At 37.1% G+C, this 24,382-nt stretch overlaps 1 protein-coding gene across 2 annotated transcripts; it reads right to left on the bottom strand.

The window, feature by feature from the left end:
- Positions 1-1,498: 1,498 nt before the first annotated feature.
- Positions 1,499-22,589, bottom strand: LOC310639616 (OX-2 membrane glycoprotein-like). 2 transcript variants are annotated; one of them, XM_083361400.1, is made up of 6 exons: positions 22,116-22,589; positions 21,148-21,229; positions 18,087-18,410; positions 16,842-17,105; positions 15,866-15,979; positions 1,499-6,538 (listed from the first exon to the last, which is right to left on the bottom strand). In XM_083361400.1, the coding sequence occupies exons 1-6, from the start codon at positions 22,122-22,124 to the stop codon at positions 6,531-6,533; spliced, it is 801 nt and encodes a 266-aa protein (XP_083217526.1). In that variant the 5' UTR covers positions 22,125-22,589; the 3' UTR covers positions 1,499-6,530. The 2 variants fall into 2 exon arrangements, with proteins under 2 accessions (XP_083217526.1, XP_083217527.1); XM_083361401.1 differs by having other exon boundaries at positions 22,400-22,589.
- Positions 22,590-24,382: the final 1,793 nt, after the last annotated feature.

The following is a 24,382-nucleotide window of genomic DNA, read 5'->3' as shown; positions in this document are numbered from 1 at the left end:
TTCTATTCTATTCTATTCTATTCTATTCTATTCTATTCTATTCTATTCTGTTCTGTTCTATTCTATTCCACTCTACTGGGCGGTATTGCGCTTCTCGCCAGCTTCACACCGCCCGGCTCAGCCCCTCGATGCTGTGAAGAGAGCGCCCCGCTGCCTGCCAAAACCAGGCAGGCTGGGGGCTGGGCGGCATTGTGGAGGTAATATTGACTCTCACGCTGCTCACAAAATCCCTTCCCCCAGAGCCCATCAAGAAATAGGTGAGGGCCATTTGCTGGCCTCCTCCAGGCAATGGTGTATTTCTTCATTCCTCATGAAGGGTGACACCTACCCAGCTGCGTTTTTTGCCTGTTTTTCTTCCTCTCCCATCTCAAATATTTTCCCACCACTCTGTTTTAAGGAAGGAAGGAAGGAAGGAAGGAAGGAAGGAAGGAAGGAAGGAAGGAAGGAAGGAAGGAAGGAAGGAGATTGGAATGAGAGGGAGGGAAGTCCTGCCCTGCTGCCCTTTTGCCATCCCCTTGCCTCCTTCACTTGGCCTATCCTGGAAATCTCCCATCTTATTGCTAAAGATGTTTTGGTTACAAAGCCAGGTTTCCTCCAATGTAGAGGGAGTGGGCCTCCATCTGACCCACTCACTTTTCCCTCCTGCACCCACCATGAGCAACCTGGCTAAGGAGAAGAAGCACAGCAGCAGCAGCCTTGAGGAGGAGGTAAGCACAGCTATGCACCCACGTGGGGGAGTGGGGCTGGGCTAGGTGCCACAGGAGCTCAAGGGCCGGGCTGGGCATTTGACCTCTGCTGCCCAGGGCTCCAGGCACCCTGCGCCACCCTGTACCACCCCCATAGCCTGAGAGGGACAGTGAGGCTCCTCCAGTAGACCATGCCCTGGCCTCACCCCAGTCCCATCCCCCTCTGCCGGAGACCCTCGGATCTGCCCCGTCCTGCCCAGGCCCCCACTGGCACCTATGACACAAGCAACATTAAGCTGGCGATGGCACCTAGTAGGCCGCACTCAGTCTGGTCACACCCATCTGGTCCCCCAAGGGCAACCACAATGCTGATGCGGCCCTCAATGATATTGAGTTTGACACCCCTGCCGTAGATTCAGGCTGTAAAATTCCATCTGCCACTAGGTGGCAGCAAAAAACACATATGTCTGCAACTCCTTACTAAAATCACAAGATAGTCCTACATAGGAACACTTGTGTGTATAATCAGCTATAAATTGACATCAAATTGCTGTGAATGAAATGGAAAACATTTTTTTGAAACCTGATAGAGTTATTTTGCTGTTACAAGTGGGAGGATATTTCCCATGACTTGCTAGTCTTCTAAAAATGGAAACTACTCAGGGCAATGCTCAGGAGGAAAACCACAGACTAGAAACATACCATTTCTCTATTTTAAACTTTTATACTTTAATATAGTGCCACAAATTTATAATATATTTGAAGTCCAACAATAACAACAGAAAATGGCTCCCAAATTTTATTTATGCCCTAAAAGGAATTATGCCCTAGGCATGTTTTCTTAATTGACGTAATTCATCTTCATATCTGTTGCTATTTGCTTTGAAACAAATATACATAGGAAAGGAGCCAAAATGAGTGCAAATTTCTCATGAACTTTGGCACCCGGAATCCAACAAAAATGCTGAGAAAATCTTCTGCTTTACCAGTCTGAAAAGAACCAATTCCCAAAGTGTACGAAATGTACAGATCTGATTACTAGCCAAAGTTTGCTTTTAGTTTTCTGAATTTTTGCACATTATGTGAGAGTGGTTAACCTCTCCAAGAGGTGAAAAAAAGTTCTTTTATATAAATAGCAGCTTCTAATGGTTTGTATGCAGCTCCATTAAGAAGCAGTTCTGCAAAACTAGTTGGACCACTAGTTGATTGGATTAGAAGACTGGCCGAGGCCCTTCCAGCCCTATGATTTTGTTCTGACTTGTCCTGTCCTATTGTGTCCTATCTTACCCTTAGAATACAATAACAGAGTTGGAAGGAACCTTATAGGTCATCTAGTCCAACCCCCTGCCCAAGCAACATTTTTGACAGATGGCAGCCTGGTCTCTTCTTGAAAGCTTCCAGTGATGAAGCTCCCACAACATCAGAAGGCAAACTGTTCCATTGGTTCTCACTGTCAGAAAATTTCTCCTTATTTCCAGGTTGAACCTGTTCTTGATCATTTTCCATACATCATTCCTTGTCTGGTCTTCGGGTGCTTTGAAAAATAGGTTGACCCTCTCCTCTCTGTGACAGCCCCTCAAATGTTGGAACACTGCTATCATGTCTCCCCTGGTCCTTCTCTTCACTAGACTAGCCATGCCCAGTTTCTGTAACCATTCTCCAGTCCCCTTATCATCTTTGTTCCTCTTCTCTGCACTTTTTCCAGAATCACATCTTTTTCATAGTGTGCAGTATTCTAGTGTGGTCTTACTAAGGCTTTATAGAGTGGTATTAGTAACTCATGTGATTTTGATTTAATCCCTCTGTTAATACCCTACCTACCCTACGCATCCTATCCCATCCTATCACATCACATCTGTTCCTAAAAGATGTGTTGTGCTGAAATATCACTGGCTCTGCCCTATAAAGAGAAAGCTGGGCCATAAGAAAGGCTGAGCGCCAAAGAATTGAGGCGTTTGAACTATGGTGCTGGAGGAGACTCCTGCAAGGCGATCAAACCGGTTAGTCCTAGAGGACTGCTCTTTAGAAGGCCAGATCCTGAAGTTGAAACTCAAATACTTTGGCCACCTAATGAGAAGGAAGGACTCACGGGAGAAGAGCCTAATGCTGGGAAAGATTGAGGGCAATAGAAGAAGGGGACAACAGAGAATGAGGTGGCTGGATGGAGTCACTGAAGCAGTAGGCGTGAGCTTAAATGGACTCCAAAAGATGGTAGAGGACAAGAAGACCTGGAGGAACATTGTCCATGGGGTCGCGATCGGTCAGACACGACTTTAACAACAACAACAAATGCCTAAATTTATAAATGTCATGATTAGAGTATGGAAAAAGAGAACACTGTTCCTATTTTAGAGGATAGGGGAAAGCCTCAAAGATTTGCAGCAGATGTGGAATGGAAGAAATGTTTGCTTGTAAAAATCCAATCTTTCCAAAACAAGACTGTATAACTTTCTTGAGAGAGAGTCACTTCTCTGCCTTACCATTCACAGAGAGGAAGGACAGCAAGCAATTGCATCGGAAGACTTGGACTCTTTTTACTTAATCTACTTTATTACTTAATTCCAAAGTACTTGATTATTCTGGTATTAGTTGGATAACAATTTGTCTATTTTTCTTTTGCTTTCAAAAGATATTTGCTTTGAACTTGACTTTTTGAAATAGCTTTTGTGCATATTTTTCTGAGTCAGTTCTTTGGGAAATAGATGCCAGGAACAACTTCACCTTTTCTGGATTCTTTTTGTAAATATAAAATTTCCCATGTATGCTCTTTATATGCTTTTTCATTTATTTTGTATTTCACCTTTTTATAAAAAAAAGAGGATTAAAAAAATCCTCCTTTTCCTCTCTTTTTTTTACAAGAAAAGAGGACTTTTTTAATGTCAGATAACATAATGAAATCTTTGCAGAACTTCCATTTGCATGTTTGATGAATACTACTGCATACATGGAGTTCAAATCCTGGAGCTAGCAAACTGATACAAAACGTTCTAGAATATTTGGCAATGTAGCAAGCCCATACAGCAGAGAAGTAAAGCAAAATACATCTTATAACAGCGATTTTAAATATAGTTGACATATGATGCAAATTCTGTACAGTTTTACTGATAGAATTCTAAAACACATCAATGAAAAATATTTGTTCAGTGTTTATGTTTTACTTTTGCAAATAAAAATGTGATATACTCAGAATGACATTGACGATAACTTGTTTCCAGATCTAGGTCAGGAAATGGAAATAATTTTTACAAAATTCACAGCTTCCTGCCTTTATCACTTCAACCCATTTATACAAACTGATGTGATTTAGAAGAACAATGATTGATTTATTCCATTAACTTAACCGCAGTACATTTACTTAGTAGGACATGCAAGATAGTAGGATGGTAGGATAGTTCATTTCTAATTCTGGATGAACATTCTAATAACAGTATTTTGTTAAAATATTTTGTTAGGCTTGCTGCTATAAAGATTTGTTTTCTCTGTAGATTATCAATGTTTTGACTATTTGTATACGCAGTGTCCAGCAGATTGGGAAAATGAGCCTTAGTATAAAAGTTTTACAAAGTCACATCATAAATATCTTGCATTTTTTGGGATCAATGAATGGAACAACAACAACAATTTAAAACACTTTCAGTATGGTGACATTTAATAGAGCATGACATTTTCGAAAAGAAAGCGAGAGTGTTTTTGTGCAATTGCGTCTCTTACATGCAAGAAGAGCTGATATTTTGGATAATAAACTCAATATTATTAGTAGCAGTAACATATAGAGTTACATATAATAAAATACAACACAGTAACAGTAATATATGAAGCTAAATGATTTTGAAAGGTAAAAACACATTCAAAGCAAGCAGATGAACCTAGATGCACTATATTTACAAGGTCAACTTACAGCAAAACGATATCTAAGCCAAATATCGTTGCCTGCAGGTTTTCAGAAACAAGACTGTTAGATTTTTGGTTTCTGTGGGTGTTGCTTTTTATTTTTTGGAGGGCATAGGCTTCTATAGTAAGGAAAAGTCAGTATGTCTATGTCCAAAGCTAATGAGAAGCCATAATGGAGTTTGTCTGGCTAAGTGTACTAGGTCAACCTATCAATTATAGGTTATTCAACAAACCAATATTTAATAAGCCATGACATAGCCCAATTTTGTAAACATAATAACTGAGAAAGCACTCTCTCAAGTTCATCCAGGAATTTTTGGAACTGCATACAAGATATTTTATTAAATAAACGAAAGTCAACACTTTGAATTATGTAAGAAAACATTCAGGTAATCCTCATTAGCAAATGCCTCATTTGGTGACCATTCACACCTATTTCCTTAGTTACTCTGTTAAGTTTTTACCTCACCTTTGTAGATAACTCAAGGCAGTGAACATATTTAATACTCCTTCCTCCTCCTATTTTCCCCATAACAACCCTGTGAGGTGGCTGGGGCTTGAGAGTGTGTGATTGGCCCAACATCACCCAGCCAGCTTCCACGCCCAAGGTGGGACTAGAACTCACTGGTTGCTAGACCACCACCCTAACCACTACACCAAATTGGGAAGCTGATTAAAAAAATACAACCAATATTTATATTTTATTAACCCCTGCAGGTCTGTAAAGCAAAGAAAAATGAAGTAAGATTGTAACCACAGTGCAGTTTCATTTATTGAACAGTTCACTTAACTGTTGCTGGTCTACGTTGTGTTCACTAAATGAGAACTGTTCTTTATCTAAACTGTGAAGTATGTTTCTTTCCTCATTTCAGAACAGCCCACAGAACACTGGAAGTCAACCTCATAATATATCTGGAATTTTCTACTTAAAAGGGGGAATATTTACTTACAACGGGGAATATGGATGAGAACTTCTCTGTTCAGTTGTCTCCTGCCTATTATAGTAGCAGCATGATTGACTATTGTGTAGTTAGCACAGAACTCTGCACATCCATGTAACTAATATGCACGTATACTGCATATTTTATACAAATATTATATGGATATACTGTATGTATAAAGAAGTAGTCTACAAATACTTTAGAAAAATAACGTGAGAAATATCTGTAGGACATTTGTTTATAAATAATGCACATGTGCAGAATCTTTTACAAAAAAACTCCCAATAAAATTAAGTACAGAGGTTCTATAGTTACACATATTATTAAACTGTGTGTTAGGTTAAAAGTATTTTTTTCCTTACTCAGGAATAAATGAGAACTAATGCAGGAAAACTGTATCTGGACAGAGGAAATTAAACCTTTCTTGAACTTAGTTTGGATTGTATTTCAAAGGATTCTTTTCTGCCAAGGAATATTATTGACGGGCTTCCAATATGAGTTCGGAACATCCATTGTGGCAAAAAATTAAAAGCTTTACCACCCATAATAGAACTGCCATGATAGAAATATAGAACATATTTTTTATTAAAAATTGTGCAGTTCCCCATTAAATTGTAGTAACTTTATATTTGGGTTTGTACTGGACAGAGAGAAAAGGGCAGAGAGAAAGTGACTAATCTGATCATTGGTCCAGAGTTGATGATCTAGCCCTTCATCCACATCTCTAGGAATAGGGTTGATCACAATATGCCACTGAACACTATTACTGAAAATTTTTTGGTCACTATTGAAATCTTCCTTTTAACTGGGTGATTTGGTAGCTAATAGCCAATCCATTTCACTGCAGTGTGGAAGGCTCAACTATGTCAACAGGGAAATGTAAGCACCTTTTCAAGGCAAGTAGAAACGCAGAACTTGGACCACATATTCATTTAAACTTGCTGCCTTCATAATATGCGTGGTTGATTGTTTTTCAATTCCATAGAGAAAAAACTGGTGCTGGTTGAATATCTTAGAATCCTAGAAGAGAAAGACATAGTTTATATATTTCAATTTTGTTTTGTTTCTTTCCTCTTGTTTAAAGTAAGTGGAGCTTTCTCACTTTTCTAAATCTTTTTCATCTATTTTTGTAAGCTTTTGTCTCTTGATCCTTCAGTTAAATTCCTTGTGGCTAATGATTTTTTCTCAGTGTCTTTATTTTTCATAATATTTCTATACTACCCCAATCAGCAGTGTAAAGAAACTCATCAATAAAACAAGAGCAAAAGAAATATGATTCCCTAGAGCATCATTAAAACACTAAAACATTAATAATGTTGCTTATTTTTAATTGCAAGGTACCAAAAGTTAACTGAAAATGTTGTTTTCAGTGTCTTCCAGAATGCTGGAAAAGAAAGGGCCAAGGGTCCCACTAGGGACCAGCAGGTTCCATGGTATGTAACCATCACGAAGGCATAAGAGACAAAGAACAATAATACAATTGTCCATGGTAAAAACTAAGACAAATATTGCAGACTATTATGATGCAATCACCCAAGCATTATTTCAATTCCCACAAGTTCTCTGAAATAGTATATGCTATATTCAATATCTCCAGAAAGTGAAGTTTGAATTCCTGGAGGCAATGCCAGAGCAAAAACACAGCCATTGAAAAATAGTAATTATGATCCTCAGCCCACCTACTTAACAAAAATGGGAAATCACTAGTTCGTCCCAAGACATTCAGACCGGTGGATCAATTCTGATGGGAGAAGGCAGCCTGAAAATACTTCAGTGGCAAGCACATATGGCTTTATAAGTTAAAATCAATACATTGAATTGCACCCAGAATCAAATAATATAAAAGGCAGCAGCTGAGTTGCCTTGGCAATAAATGGGCAGTTACATTTTGGGTCAACTAGTTTCTGAATAGTCTTCTAAGGTAATCAGCACAACATCAGCACAACATAACTCCAAGGTACGGAATGTTTCAGCTATCTTAGCCCATGATTGGAGCAACTGGTTAAAAAGAATAGATCTGCCCCCATGTGTGGGTCTTCCTTCTCCTATAATCATCTATCCAGTGCTTCCTGAAATAAATTTCTTTGTTCATTATTATCTCAATTCTGCCCTCCCTCATCAATGATCTTAGCATTTTGTACTATTTGTTTTTCCTGGTTCTGACCATAATATGAAGGGCACTTTTGTAGGACCACTAAGTCCAATTTATAGTCAACCATCTAACCCCCTCTATCATAATCATTATCCAAACATCCATATATCAATCCTCACCACAATCATGCATGCAGTTACCCACAATACTCATTTTCTACCCCACTTATACAACTTCCTAATAATAAGGGACGCAGTGGCTCTAAGGGACGTGGTGGCTCAGTAGGTTAGGATTTAATCAGAAGGTCGGCAGTTTGGCAGGTCGAAATCCGAGTGCCACATAACAGAGTGAGCGCCTGTTACTCGTCCCAGCTTCTGCCAACCTAGCAGTTCGAAAGCACGTAAAAATGCAAGTAGAAAAATAGGGACCACTATGGTGGGAAGGTAACAGTGTTCCGTGCGCCTTTGGTGTCTAGTCATGCCGGCCACCTGACCATGGAGACGTCCTTGGACAAGCGCTGGCTCTTCGGTTTTGAAACGGAGATGAGCACCGGCTCCTAGAGTTGGAAACAATTAGCACGCATGTGCGGGGGAAACTTTACCTTTACCTAATAACCTTACCCTCAAATTTTCATAGAACCTCTGACCTTCCTTGTGCACCTCTCCTGCTAGTGTTTTTTAATATGACAGGTGTCTTCCTCTCTCTTTTTTTAAAATTTTATTTATTTTCTAATATTACATTCACATATTTGAAAAGCAACGTGGTGGCTGAGTAGTAGTAATTCAATATCATTAGTACAGATTTCAGATTGCTACACATTTCCTCTCTTTTTCCCTACATATATACTGTCTATTTGTAAATTAAAAGACAAGTTTTATCCTATCAATCACATAGCAAATAACTTTCTTAGATATATCCATAGTTTTTAGTTTACACATATTCTAATTGTTTTAACATACAATCTTTTAGACAATCAATGACCTAATAGATTTTTCAGTTTCAATTTCCAATAACATTTAAATTTAACGTTTGATATTTATCATTCCCAAGATTTTTAATATATTCCCAATTCATCTATCACCATTCCTCACAAAATCTAATATTCAAAATACACATCCCGTCCACTTAACTTCTCACCCTCTATGTCAACAAAATGATATGATATCTTTCCTTTTTGTTAGTTTTCAGGGGTTTTTTAAGTAGTAATCAAAATTTCTTTTTATTTCAGTATTTAATACTTCCTCTCTCTTCCTCTTTGTATCTGCTTTCTCTTGCTTAAACTAACAGTTTTTGTTTTTAACGTTCCATATAGACCTATTTATTACTTTCAACACTAAGTTTTTAGCTTATCTACATTATTCATCTTTACATGACCTTTATGCACAAATCAATATTCAAATTAGCTATTAGTATTTATACTGCTAAATTTTAATGACCAAATTTTTTTCTTTATCTCAGTTCATAACAATGTCTTGTGTTCAACATACACATCTATTTAAGTACATTCTGTTTTAGTTTTCAATAAGATGGTCGAAACTCCATTCTTCTTGAGTCTTATTCTGGCCTTTTTCCTTTGCCAAATCATCTTCCATGTCTTTGTTTTGGGGTCGTCAAACCAATCTCCTTGTAATATCATGTATATTAATTGATATTGGCAAAACCATCCAGTCGCCATTTTTTTGAGAGGACTTGTAGGTCTAGTGGGTTGTCTCATTATTCTTCCATATCGACGTGGTTGTTCTGAATTGTTTATCTTCTCACCCAACTGTTCTTTTTCTAAATCCTCTAATTCCTTCTGAGTTGTATAAGAAACCTTTTCCTTTTTCCAAGTTGTCAATGACTTTTCTGAATTTTCAAATATCAATATTTGTTGAATAGTAGATTCTTCTGTCATAGTATTTGAGTGTTTCATTTTTTCTATTGTATTTTGTATAGATGATTCATTAGTTGTGGTCAAAGTTTGGGCTTTCATATCTGGGCTGTCTTCTTGTTCCTTTCCATAGCCTCTTAGTATTTCATTGGTTGTGGTAAGAGTTTGAATTAGTATTTTCAACATATAGAGAGTTTGTTGATCTTCATCTATAAGGAAATTTTGTTCCTGGTCTTCTTCCATATTGGCATTTTAAACTAAAGGCTTTACGCTTAGAAAATCCAAAAGAGATATTTTTTTTCTAGGTAGGGAACACAAAGCCTTTCACAGCTGTTGTTTCAAAGTTCTCAAGGTTATGTATCTTATCTAGTTCCCTGGGCAGTCAGCCAGGCCCCTTTTAAGGTTTCCCTTTGAGTCCCAAAGTTATTTTAATCTTTTCAGTTTTTCTTTTTCTTTTTCTTATAAGAAAAAACCCAGATTTCCAACAGAAGTAAATAATGGAAAATAAAAAATAAAAAAAATCTTTCAGTCCACATGCTTTAAAAAGTAAAGTTCCAATTGGGATTCACTTACTTTTTCAACGTTTTTCAATACTCCCCTGGGTATTTAGTCACCGCTCTTTCTGGAGGGAGGGCTAAAAAACCCCTTCCCTCACTGCAGGGGGGAGAATGCTTAGCAGCTTAAGGAGGTACAGAAAGTAATTAGGGTGTAAAAGAGGTAGATCTCACCCAGTCTCTTCTGCGCTGCTTTAAGAATTGCCTGGTGGAAAATGTGACTTTGGCTGTTCACAGCCTAGGGACGAGCCATAATGGCCATCCTTTCGTCCGCCGGTTTAGAGGGATCGCCAGGTCTAACGGGACAGTTGCGGCTCTCCCGTGATCCAGCAAACACCCCTCCTTGCTTGTCGCCTCTTTAGGGTGATGTTCAACCCTTTTCAGGGCCCCCCAGTGATGCAAAACTGGACGGGGGAGAGAGAGCAAGTCTCCCAGCTGTCCATAGCGGCTGTGTGGCAAACCAGAAGCCGACAGGTGTCTTCCTCTCATTTCCCCACTCAATGAATGGGCAGTACCATTCATTACTTGTCTCTCTCCTGGGGGCAAATTTTCAATCTACCAGTCAGACTGTCAGTCTCATTAGGTAGACCAGACCAAGAATCAACTCCAAGGAAGATTAAAACTACTTTTATTAATGTGGGCTATAATAGCATAATCTTGCAACTCTGACTGTACTACACCATCTCTTCTTATAGCCCAGTGACTATCATCATTTTCATCCCTTTTTGCTGCCGCTACCATGGTCTGAGTACAGCTTGACCCTGTCTTACATATGCTTCCACGTAGCTCCATGTTTGCTCAGACCACCCTCCCTTATGTTACCATTAGCAATTAATCATACCAATATATTGTCAAATCAGGGGTTTTTTTTAAGTTGAAGGCAGAAAAATGTTTTCATGTATATCTGTTTTGTTTTGTCCCCTGGACTAGCCGCTACATACCTTTACCAGTCAGGATTTTGTGAGTAGAGTACTTAGAAGGCAAAATACAATGTTACATGTTTTCAAGTTAAACTTCTAAGCACAACTATGCTTTCATAGAATTGTGATATTATGATCAAACAGGTGTATCCTTTGTGCCACCTATATCAGGGTCCAGAAGAGAACATATAGATATCCAAGAAAAATATTCTTAAATGCTTATTTCTTGGAGCACTTCTTTCTTCAAATGTATTTGTTTTTTCTCCAAAGCCCTAATCTACTCAAAGGAGCATGTAATCTATATTTTACTAATAACTAAGTCCCTTCTAGCCCAGATACAATGGTAATGGTATTTGATGGTATTAATGGTACCAACTATCACCTGGTGCACTATCTGGCTGTCAATCTTATCATTTAAACTTAGCTAATTCTACTGTATTGTAAAACTACAGTAACAGCATCTTGCAAGTCTGAAAGTTGAATTCTCCTGCCATCACCTTTATAATCCAATAACCTGGAAAGCCTAAGCCTCTTGGTCCACATTCTCTCCTCTTTTGCAGCTGTGAACTCTGTTCTCTCTTAACCAGGGGTCTTCAAACTTGGCCCTTTTATGACTTGCGGACTTCAACTCCCAGAATTCCTCATCCAGTGCTGGCTGAGGAATTCTGGGAGTTGAAGTCCGCAAGTCATAAGAGGGCCAAGTTTGAAGGCCCTTGCTCTTAACTGACTGTTCCCTAGGCAGCATCTCTTTACCCGTCTCTTGAGTTCGTTCTCACATGCTATTCATTCCCACATGCTGGATGACTTTGGGCTGGGGAAATAAACAGGTTTGAATCCAGTTTGGGCCTGATTAATAAACAGGTCTGGATCCAATTAATATTAAATTAATAAATTAATTAATAAAACCAACAGGGAATTGCAGGGCTGTAGGCTAAACTGGAAAGACAATTATATGAACGTATCCAGGAAATTGCCACAAGATAAATTTGACTGGGGAAAGATTTTACTTTCAATAGCTACTAGGTAAACATCACTAAAATAAAAGAAGGGGGCAAGGTCAGATTTCTTACTGGAGAAATACATCCTGCTTGTTACATAATGCTACTGTTTTGGAAAAGATCCCTTTCCATTTTCCATCAAAGCAAAAGTTTTGAGAGTAGAAAGGGCAACTTTTGCAACTGAGTTGTAACCCTTGAATATTCTTCCCAGAATGCTACAGGGAATGTAAGAAAAGGTTAGTGCAGATTGAGCAGAAAGTGAAGGGACTTGCACAAAGAATTGCTAGTTCTTTAAAACAACATATTTTTTCCAGAGCAGTAGCTCTTTTCTTCTCCCTTAGCTGGCTATTTAATCCTCAGCATCTCCTCTTCCTTCTATACATTCAGAAAATGGACTTTATTAGCCTTTCTTTTCATTTTTCTACATTGGTCTTTTGTTAGGTACAAGCCAAAAGCCATTACAGAAACAAGCAAACCTCCTTGTTGAAGTGAAAAAAAAAACTTTAAATTATGAGTGGCTTGTTTCTTGGTCCACAAATTACAGCAAGCTGATTTTCAGGGCATTTGAAATTACCATGCAGTATAACCCTTTTTCTAATGCATCTTAGAGAAGGGATAAGGGAGCATGTGAAAATATATCTTAAGTATCATACATTCAAAATTCATAACAGACCGCTTTGTTTATGAAAGGAAGTTGGCATTATCTCTCCTAATGACGTTTGGCTTCAAGATAGAAATGTGCAGGAAAACACACCCCAACATTTCCCGTCAAAGCATTCATTTGTGTAAATATGACCTTTCGAATTTCAAGATAACTCTCCAAAAAAAGCCAGACATTCCCAAACCGCTCCTAGCCCCCTATCCAATCATTCTATCAATTTTATCAATTAAGAAAAGTATGGGTTCCAAACATATTTTAGCAGCTTTCTGTACTGTAAACGCTCATGTTCAGAACCTCTTGTTATTCATGATTTTTTCATAAATTCTCTAAATTGTTACCACCATTGTTGTTGTCATCATCACGATCCTCTGTTTATGGTCAAAGAACATAGAAACGAACAATGGTATGCTAAATTGAAAGTTAACTATTCTGCCAGTATGAGAGCTTTCCAATGTGAGGACACACATACAGTATATGATAAAAAAAAATTAAAAAATGTGTTTATGCCTTTGCAATCCATGAAACTCTTGTACCTTTGTTAGATAAAAAAGTACAAGTTAAAACACTACAGAGGTAAAACTATACAAAGTGAGATAAAAATGATGAATAAGATATTAAATCAGGGAAAAGCACTCCAGAACTGCTCAGGCTTCAAGCTGAGAGCAGTGAAGGGTGGGTATGAGCCTGTTACAGCAGAGTTATGAAAATATGTTAAGCCAGATCTGGGGATTCTTCTTTACTTTAATCCAGGCTTTATCTAAAAACAGCTTAAACATGGACTGCAGAGCAGGGAAACTTCCTGTAAGCCAAATTGCTTTGTTTTTGTTTATCTCAGCTGCCAATTATGTATGCATTATTTCAATTGTTCTATATTGTTTTATAGTACTTTTAACTGCTGTTAGCCATCCAGAGTTATGATTTTGATATGGGTGGCTAAATAAACTTAAATAATTAATAAATTATGATTGTTTGTTTTTCCCTTACGGAAATGTAATCTATCAATAAAAGTTGGGCCAGAGAATTACCCCCTAGACCACAGGTCGGCAACCCGCGGCTCCGGAGCCGCATGCGGCTCTTTCAGCTGTCTCCTGCGGCTCCCAGTCCTCTGCCATGTGCAGTAAAAAAAAAAGTGGGACTAAAAAAGTTCAACCAATCAATTCAAATATGCAGGGTAGGTGCATATCTCGCCTTGCCTCCACTCTTCAGTCAAACCCTGTTCTGTGCATGTGTGCATGTATGCGCATTGCGCACATATTTTTTGTGGCTCCCAGTTTTTCATTTTGTGAGGGAACCGGTTCCGAGTGGCTCTTTCACTGTTTCAGGTTGCTGACCCCTGCCCTAGACTGTGGGCCATACCCAGGGCTTTTTTTCTCATAGAACGCTCAGAACGGAGTTCCGGCACCTTTTTTGGATGGAACCTTGTAGGGTAAGCAAGGAGGGTTGTATGACATGTGTGAGTTCCGGCACCTTTTTCTTTTACAAAAAAAGCACTGGCCATACCACAAAAGACTTCATGTTTTACACTGAAAAGTTTTATTGTTGTAGATAGATACTTATTACCCTTCCTGTTTGTGTATAAACTATTGTGTTCCAGGTTCTTCATTCATGCAGCATATGTTTGGAAAATTGGTCTTTGCAGGAGGTAGTTGACTAAAAATAAATGCCTAGATATTGAAAGACCTGCAGCTGCAAATCAATAAACTCTTTTATGCCATTATCACTGGCCTGTGGGTTCTTACTTTTATACACATTCAAAACAATTTAGATAAAATCTGTTAATATTTTAGCCAAATATTCTAACAGTTTCATTCATAAATAAACATGTGTATTCACTTCCTAGCATGCATTCAGTTTTATAAATCAAAGAGCCCTTTTAAAGTTCTTTAAGTTCTGCTACATCTTTTGATTTCTTCTTCTTTCACCTATATTGTATTCATTTTTCTTTATTTCACTGACTCCATCAGTTCAAAACTTTTATCTCTTCCTCATCATACATTATAAGTTGAAATCTTCTGTATAATGTGGCCGTCATCACATCCATATTGGTATCTGCCATCTATCATGGCTTTGTTAATCAAGATTTTCCTGTAACTCTTTTTAATAAGACAGCAGATAAAGGATAATCAACCTTAGCTGCCTCTGCTGTTTTACTGAATTTTGGTCAGAATTTCACAAGTACAGCAAAAGCCCAGTTTTACTTGAAACATGCTAATGTTATCCTATGTAATGAAGTACACTACAGGTCAACATACTGTTGCCCACAAGACACCAAGTAAGTAAGAAAATAAGTTTATTTTAGTAACCACAAGTCATAAAATAGGAATACCATGAACTAACAATAAAACAGTGAAACTTTAAGGTAGAGTAATAAAAATATTAGATGTAAAAAGTTGCAACAAAATAAAACCAAAGCTACAACTGAGTAAGTATTTCTTTCTAAATTTAAATGAGAGCAAAGCAAAAGTAGGAATTTGGTTGCTGACACTTGAAAACCTATGTGCAAGAAGATAGTTCAGTATTTCAAAGTCAAAGCCCTTGAATTCATCTGCCATTAATAATTGGGCCCTGATCTCATTGTGAACGAGTCAGTGGAGAACACAACGGATAATGTCCTCCAATTGTCTACCACACAAAGACAGAGGCATGGTTTACAAAATCCTTGATATGAGTGTGCAGGAATGTTAACGTCCTTCTGAGTGTAGCATTGGCTTCTGCACTTTTATAATCCTGATACAAAGATTTAAAAAATGGATGATTGTACTACAGTGGCATCTTTATTAGCATCCCTTTCAAAAAAACAATTTCTAATATTTTCTCTCCTCCAAGATCTAAGTTCTCCTAAATATGGTAGGGAACTAGAATGTACAATCAATGTGCTTCTGAAGAAAGTTTGCATAGATGAATCCTAAGGATTTATCTGTTCTATCCACTTGAAGTGATCTCAGTCAGTGGGGTTGAAATGTCTTTTAGAAATCTCTAAAAACTTTTACCAGTTAGAACAAACAAATTAATTGAGTGGAGCTAGTATGTGTCCCAATATAGTATTATGGATTGTAATATTTTCTCAAATATTCAGTTAATGCACATACAGGGAGTAGGATGGGGCAAATTTTCTCATATCAATATCTTTGCTTGATATAACCCAGGCAACTTCATATTCTGTAATCATATGAAGAGAATTTACTATATGAAATTAAGTAGTAAAGATAAAAATGTTCAAGAAATTGTGTTTTATAAAACTGAACAATTTACCTCTACGTTTTTTCCTTTGTCGTCGCCAGCAGCATACAATCACAACAATAACCAGGATCACAAGAATCAAAGCAAATACAACTGGTAACACAGGAAAAGATTTTTTTGCATGGTCTGCATGGAAGAAAAAAGAATGTTACTGTACTGACAGTACAGAATGGATCTATATTACTGAAATTCACATTCCTCAGTCCACTCTGTTAGAACCTACAAAGAAAGTGTGTTGCAGTTTTCATTGATAAGGGACCTCCATTTGGTGAGCCGCAGGAGATGTTAAATCTGTCTGTATGTTGTGAAATCAAATAATTTCTTCATGAAAAATCTTTAATTTCACAACATATAGACAGATTTAACCATAGTTTCAATTGCGAAAATGTGACAGTCCTAGATCATGGCTAATCCAAAAATGCCAGGGAATTTCTATTTCCTGGCACTGTGACAAATCAACCATCAATAGACACATAGACATTAACAACATCTATAGACAATGCAACAGAGATTATCTCCATGGCCAAAAGAGAACAGTGTGAATCCACTACCTCTCCACCAGCAATCAACGCCCAGATCATCATAGATTCACTCCAAGATTAACATCAGACCAACAATCAAGTAAACAATACCCCAGTCAAGAAACTGCCATAGAGCCAACAGGAAACAGCCCAACCAAAGAATCTCTAAGACCACCTCCACCAACACAGGGCAAGCCACCAGAATTTAAACTGATAGCAAACTGTACTCCTTACTAGCACTGATGATGTAACCTAGTTTGGGTAATGAAATGTCTGCAAGAAAACAAGCAAGCTCAGAGAGAACCAATTGACCTCTCATGTCAACCCTGAACTACAAATATTCTACTATATAAGGAAAAAATATTAGCAGTAATAAGATTTCCAAACACCTTCCCACATACAGATACACAGTTTTATCAGCTTTTAGAAAAGTGCTGGCATTGGGCCTATCTGTTCTGTTAACTTACCTATTTCTTTTTCTAGCACATCAATGCTTATCGTTTTTCCTCTGTGAGTAACATGGCAAGTCAGCCCTTGTTTAACATTTGACAAGCTTACAAAAATGTTGCTTGTGACAGATAATGTGCCATTTGGGTTTGTGATACCCATTTCTTTCTTTTCACCTTCTGGTGGAAACCATGAAATGTTTGGTCTTGGAAAACCAGTTGCTAAACAGTTGGCACGCAAGTGATTATCAGAGATGTTGTAGCCTGTAGATGTTTTGAGATTATCTGTGACACAAATCACAAGAGAAAAAATTGATAATATAGCAATAGCAATAGCACTTAGACTTACATACCGTTCCATAGTGCTTAATAGCACTCTCTGGGCAGTTTACAATGTCAGCATATTGCCCTCAACAATCTGGATCTTCGTTTTACTGACCCCGGTAAGATGGAAGGCTGTGTCAAACTTTCAGGATTGAACTCCAAACTATGAGTAGAGTTAGCCTGCAACACTGCATTCTAACCACTGCACCACTAGGGCTCTTACACTATAGTATAGGAGCTCAAGTGAGCAATAAAATGTGAATAAGGAAACAACTAGATCATATGTATGTTTTCAAATGGAAAGCGAACTTCTGGACAGAAAATTCACATAATCACTTCTAGGTAATATCCTCAAATATCATACTATGTACCTTTACCTCCCAGTGTATGCTGTTCTGCAACAAAGTATAAATTAGATTTGTATCCCACAATATACTATCCTGTTAATCTAAATTAAAAAAATTTCCCTTTCCAGATGCTTTGCATTTCAATTGATATCAGACCTAGATAACTTCCCAGAGATTGTTGGAGTTGCTCAAAATATTTGATTGATGCCAAATTGTTCTAAATAATATTTCTAACTTAAGGTACTGTAACTGCAAGGCATTGTGGTAAAAACCTTTGGGGGAAACTAAAAACTGCCTCTGCCTTATATGGGTAGTAATAATTAGATATCCTATAATAGAGATCAAATGCGTTGTTGCAATGGCCAAAAAAACCCCCTCACAAAACAAAACTTCTCAAACGTCTGGAAAATAAAATGAATACATACTGAGTTGTGATGTAATTTCTGTAAGATTCCACCAAGCTCTAATTTATCTTGTTAAGACTGTTGTTTTTTTCTTGCATAATTCAGCATATGATTTATTGTAATAGTCCCACATTTAAAGACAAGGCTTCGTCAATCCCCTTTTGAAGCTAGTTTGATTTAGGCAGACTTACCATAAACAGAAAGACAAGGTTCTCCCATGACAGGCCCTACAGGATACAAAAAAAATGCACACTTGTAGCAGCCATTATCTTCGGTGCTCACATTCGACAAATTAATTGCAGTATCGTGAAGGCTCCAAACTATAAAATTGATTCGATCTTTGTATTTTAAAACAGTTGAACCTGTATCTTTCGTGTATGTTGCAATGTTGTCATCCTGTCCATTCTTTTTTTTTGCCCATGTAACTTGGTAAATATTAGAATTTTGTAATGAAGTGCATCTCAAAGTGACATTGCCACCCAGTTCCACATCTTGATTGCTTGTCATTACTGAACCTGATAAAACATAAAACAGTTAATAATTGCTAATTGTAAATGTAATTTAAATAAAAAACTTTATCTTTATAAAATCTTCAATATTCTTTATAAAATCCTTTTTCCCCTAAAAGGCATTTTAGTAAGTTATAATTCCAAACTTGCTGTGCTCATTTTAGCCATTCCTCCACACGTCTGGCAGATTAAAAAAATTGCCTGTTCAAATAAGCAAACAGCTTATTTCATCTTCATTATCTCTTCATTATATGTTCTCAGGTAATGAACATCTTCATTATCTTTTCTCAGGCAGGAACAAAGTCAGTAATAGTAATAATGTATATATGTAGGCCTTTCCAAAATTACAAATGATAGACAAAATATGGTGGAAAAGATTCTGAGTGGTCTATGCATGTGTAAGAATGTTAGTTGTGCAACACTTAAAATACATGATTTCCCCAATTCATTATAATGAAAACTATTCCATAAATGTCTTTTACTAGGCTTTGAATATATTCCATAGTTTATAAATAGAGAAGCTATTGTCTCTGTTTGTAGGCTACAATTTATATTTATAGGCTATTTCTACAATCATATAGAATTAAGGCAAAGCGGAAATAGCTTCTCAATTTATAGGCTATGGAATATATTCAAAACCTAGTATAAGATATTTTGCTGTGATTCTTAGTGCTAAGTAAAATTTCCTGCTACACCTATAATGTTCCTTGCTCATCTTTATTAGACTCTTGGATTAATTTCCTCAGCACTAATATTTTTTCATCAAATCCAAGCTATGGAAGAAACGTAGAATCACAGATTCGTTGGACTGAAAGGGGCAATGGAGTTCATCAAGTCCAACTCCATGCTTGTTCAGGAATTAAAATTAAAGCAGTCCAAAAATATGGCTGTCACAAGCATATACTGTAAATGAAAGGAACTCTCTCACTTCTCTGTTACTAGTTCTACTTATCAATTTGCTCTTATTGTTACAAAGGTATTCTTATGTTTCAATCAAATAAGTTTCCATATAGTTTAAACCTATTATGCCATGTCTGTACTCTTATTTTAACCTGTAATAATATAATTCTAAAACCTGGAATGTTCACATTCAGACACTCATAGGTTGTTGTTTTTTAGTTCATTGTTTATAACAAGATCATTCTGAATGTTTTCAATTTATAAACGTACTGGGAATCCAGATGAAGGTCCTGTCACTTGTAGTGGCAATAAGATAATGGAATGATTAATAGTGTGCAAGAGAATGAAGAGTTCTAGCTTAGCTGGTAAAGACAATTGTTGATTCTCTGAACACATCTTAAAATGAAGAATCTCCCTAATGTCTAGTACAAGCAGAATGATTATAGGACATCTTTTGAATCAGGCTGCTTTTGGGCTTCTCTAAGCATCGGAGAATGTTAGGGTTTAAACAGCTGAAATGTAAATCAATCACAGCTGTACTCTACAAAGGTAATCTATGTTAAGTAAGCTAAATCAAAGATTCTTGAATGAAATGGGTTAAGAAGCAATGATGCACTGCTCCATCCCAAGCCAACCAAATTGTATGAATATATTGCCCAATGCTTATTAGTATATCTGTGGCCAATTCACATTGCAGGTACTTAAATTCAAAAATATTCTGACACTTCAACCAGTCTAGACACAACTTTAGCCAAAGAAATCCCAGAATAGTCTAGTTAGATGTAGTATCCTAGAAATCCTCCATTTTTAAGATGCAATCACAAGATTAACAGCTGCGCCAAAACACTTTTTTAACTTCTTCATTGTGTACATTCTCTTGTAAATAACCAATCATTTTATTTCATTACTCTGCTATGTGTCACAGGGCCATCATCTACACTCCTTTCATCTGCAGGTTGAAAGTTTCAGACTACTCATGCTATAAACAATAAAATATAAAATATCATGGAAATGATGCAACTTCTTGATGTCTGAAAAGTGACATATCAAATTTCATCTCTATGCTCTCACAATGTCAGTATTAGGCTGCCGTCTACTTTTAACACTCATGGCTTTCTTTGAACATTTCTTAGCATCTAAAGATGCTTATAGAGCATCTTATAAAGCGCAGAAAGGTTAAGTTCTAAATTCTGCCAACTAGCCATTTCAAATGAGAAAAGCACTATTGAGAAATGGCATTGCTTGTACAGCAATAATGGTGTGAAAGAATTATCAACAGGAAATCTTTTCTCTGACCTCATCATAAAATATGCAAAAAAACCTTGATAGTTCTGAAATGTTTTCGGACCAGATACTTTGGACTGATGAAACAAAACAATTGAAGCATTTAGCCATAACCAGATAATACATTTGAAGAGAAAAGGAATAAATTATTTGAAGAAAATAACACCTTGAGAACGGCTAAGCATGGGAGTTGCTTTAAATATTTTGCGGATTGTGCAGCAGTCAGTAACTTAGGATATGCTGCGCAGATTGAAGAAAAGATAAATTCCCCTAATTATCAACTTTTCCCAAAATCAAATTCCTAAGTTAATGAAGAAACAGAACAATTATTGGATACTTCAGCAAGACAACAATTTGAAATGACTTTCAAAAGAAAGAAAGAAAGAAAGAAAGAAAGAAAGAAAGAAAGAAAGAAAGAAAGAAAGAAAGAAAGAAAGAAAGAAAGAAAGAAAGAAAGAAAAGCTATAGGAAATAATATAATATGACTGTGGTGGTAACTTCCATTCATTAACATTTTTCTAATCTTAGAAATGAATTATACTTCTCAAGCTGGACCTACCCTGTGTGGAACAGAACACTACAGCTATTATGCACAAAGCCAGATCTTGCAAGGTCCATGTAGTATAAATACCCTTCATTCTCTAGGAATAGCAAAGAAAAAATAAATTAGTAAAACATTTTCTACCAATTTTTTTTCATTTTGAATATAATAAAAGCAGATGATGTACCAATTATAGGGTCAGAAGAGAATTTTTTATGTCTAAAGAACATAACACAGAGAAGGTGACATCTCATCTTACATACTCCATACATACAAATATTATTAAAACTGGTGAAAAAAATGGAAACCTTTCTGAAAGCACACAAATAAAGAATTCAAACCCGCTGAATCACCTGGCTTGTTTTATAGTATAAGAAGCAACAGAATGCACCACACCACACTCTCATATTTGTGCAGTGATATGCAGCACAATTCTATGTAACAGCAAGTGTGATTTTCATGGATTGTTGGATTTTCTAAATGAAGTGGTCTGCATATCTGTATGTATGAGTAAACAATATGAAAATGCACAGAGTATCAAGATGGAGTTGACCTTTAGCTGATAAAAAGAGACAGGGGAACCCAAATACTATAATTCAAGTTGATTCGGTACCCAAACACAAGACAATTCCTGTCATATTCATCATCACCATCACCATCATCACACTTAAATAATATCACTTCCATTCTTAAATTTTAATACAGTTAAAAGCCCCCCCTCAAATCTTTGCTTTTCAATTTTTGCAGTTGTGATTTAATTCTACAGATCCTTCAGTGAGCTACTTTGCATCATTAAATACCTCAGTGGAAAGCAAGCACAACTAAAAAACTTCAAGGGATCCTTAAAGCAGCTCCCTCAAGCTTTGAAGCACCTGGGGCTGCTTTGTGGTACAGATCCAGAGGAGGACATCATTTGTGAGCCAAGTGCCTACGGAAGGATTCGCGCAACCCCATTAATTCATATTTATTTATATACTGCTACTTACCTTGAACATATCTTTGCTGAAAAGCAGGCTATCTTAAAAATGAAATAATTAATTCACCACCACTCCAGCAATGTGTAGTCTAAGTCACTTTGTATAATTTAATTAAATCCAAAAGAAAAACAACATGAAATTCCTACGTTATTTTTGTCCACTTCAGATTGGGAATATCAGCAGTGAAAGAAATCAAACTTAAAAAAAAGTAACATAGTAGTAGCATGCAGCACCATCTCCAACGACAGCAAGCTAAACAAAAACAAAAGAAAAACGAAACAAAACAAACCCACCATCAAGTTCAATTGAAAAGTTCTCAGGCACAATGAGAATCACGGAAGGCTCTTTTTGTGAGTGTAAAGCTTCTCAAATGCATTAGAAAATCTTCTCAAGTGCTCTGAGAAAAAAACGGAAGCCTCTTTTGCTGGACTAAAGTTTCTGAGGAAGTACAAGGCATACTTTGGCACAGTGCTTAACTTTTCTTCATTCCTAAAGATTTCCTGGCTTCCCCAGTTTCACACACACACACACACACACAGACACAGCTGGACATGGACAAAAAAATACATTAGTTTCTGGTGGATTGCAATGTAAATATATCACCTCCCCTTAATGCTCCCTTTAATTACACCAGTGCAAATTATCAAACAGAGTATCAATGAGGATATCTGTCAGGACCCACCCCAATCCATGTCTTAGGAAAACAAAAACTCTTGGAGTCAGTTCTAGTCCAAAAGGAATCTTTACGAGGACATGCTTGGTTGTGGGAATACAAGACAGGACTTAGTATTGTTTTACAAATTGAAATTTTATAAAGGGTACCCGGTTCAACCCCGCCTTTCCCTCAACCCCATTTGGTCAGACCCCATCATTTTACTTCGTGTCATCCCTTTCGTGGGGAAAAAAAAGGAACTTCGAATCTTTATGGTTATTGCCTTCTTCCTTTCCAGAATTAAAAGAAGACACAAGCCACATGCCTTCTTCTCTAACCCTCCCTTTTGTTCCCCCCAGTTCAAAAGGTTCCCTTGGTCTTTGAAATAACCTAAGGCAGGCTGAATCCACATATGCTCCTCCTTCCTCGGGAGATGGCAGAATCCATAGGGGGGGGATAATGTTTTAAACATACATTTATGAATGTGATATAAATGCATTCTGACAATATCTATACACACATACACACACACACACACACTGTACATCATATGCATGCATATGTGTGTGTGTGTGTGTGTGTGTGCGTGCATGAAATATACATGTATATTTGATCTGTTTGATATTTTGCACTGGTGACAATTAAGGGGAGATGTCAAATTAACATTCCAATTCCCCAAAAGCTGGATGGCTATCTAAGACTAAAGTGGTTTCTGAATGAACTGTATTTTATATGAGGTGCCTGGCTAAGAATTATACAAAATATACAAAAAAATATACAAAAAAATCTGTCATGAATGCAATAGCCCCGTGGTGGCGAACCTATGGCACACGTGCCACAGGTGGCACCCAGAGCCCTCTCTGTGGGCACGCGTGCCATCGCCCCAGTCCTAGGCCTTCAGCTGGGTTTATAAAATCTTTTTGCTTTAGGACTCCAGCACTGTGTGCCAAAAAAAAAAAAAAAGGTTCAATCAATTTCAACTTCTCGCAGGGAAAAAAAAGGTCTCGCAAAGTTGGAATTGATTGATTGAACTTTTTAGTCCCACCCAGTCTGCCATTACCACCGCAGCCACGCCCACCCAATAGGCCACAACCACCCAATGGGCCACACCAACACAATGGGCCATGCCCACCCAGCACCCGACGATACATAAGTAGGTTTTGGGTTGCAGTTTTGGCACTTGGTCTCTAAAAGGTTCGCCATCACTGCAATAGCCAATACTAAACTGTGTCAAAATGACTGACAGTGTGGGCTGGAGAGAATGTGTACACAAAACATAGTCATGTACACAAGAGTAAATTTTCTATCTTTGCATATATACTGAAAATACATACAACATGCTCACAGAACATTACAGAACAGCTGGATATGCAAATATATATTCTGTTTTGGTGTGAAAAACATAGATTGGGAACAGAATTCTGTATATTAGTATCTCATGCCAATTGGAAAATATATCGTGGATATTCATTGTTGGACTAGAAACATAGAAAAATACATCAAACAGGGGAAAAGTAAAGGGACACATAATTACATATGATAATACAGATACTCCATAAATATCTGGATAATTCATTATGAAACTGGAAAAACATCAAAAATTCATCTGAAATTTCCAAAATTT

Source organism: Vipera ursinii (assembly GCF_947247035.1).
Source record: "Vipera ursinii genome assembly, chromosome: 4".
Taxonomy (NCBI): domain Eukaryota; kingdom Metazoa; phylum Chordata; class Lepidosauria; order Squamata; family Viperidae; genus Vipera; species Vipera ursinii.
The sequence above is the reverse complement of the archived record's forward strand: the minus strand, read 5'-3'. Positions and strand labels throughout refer to the sequence as shown.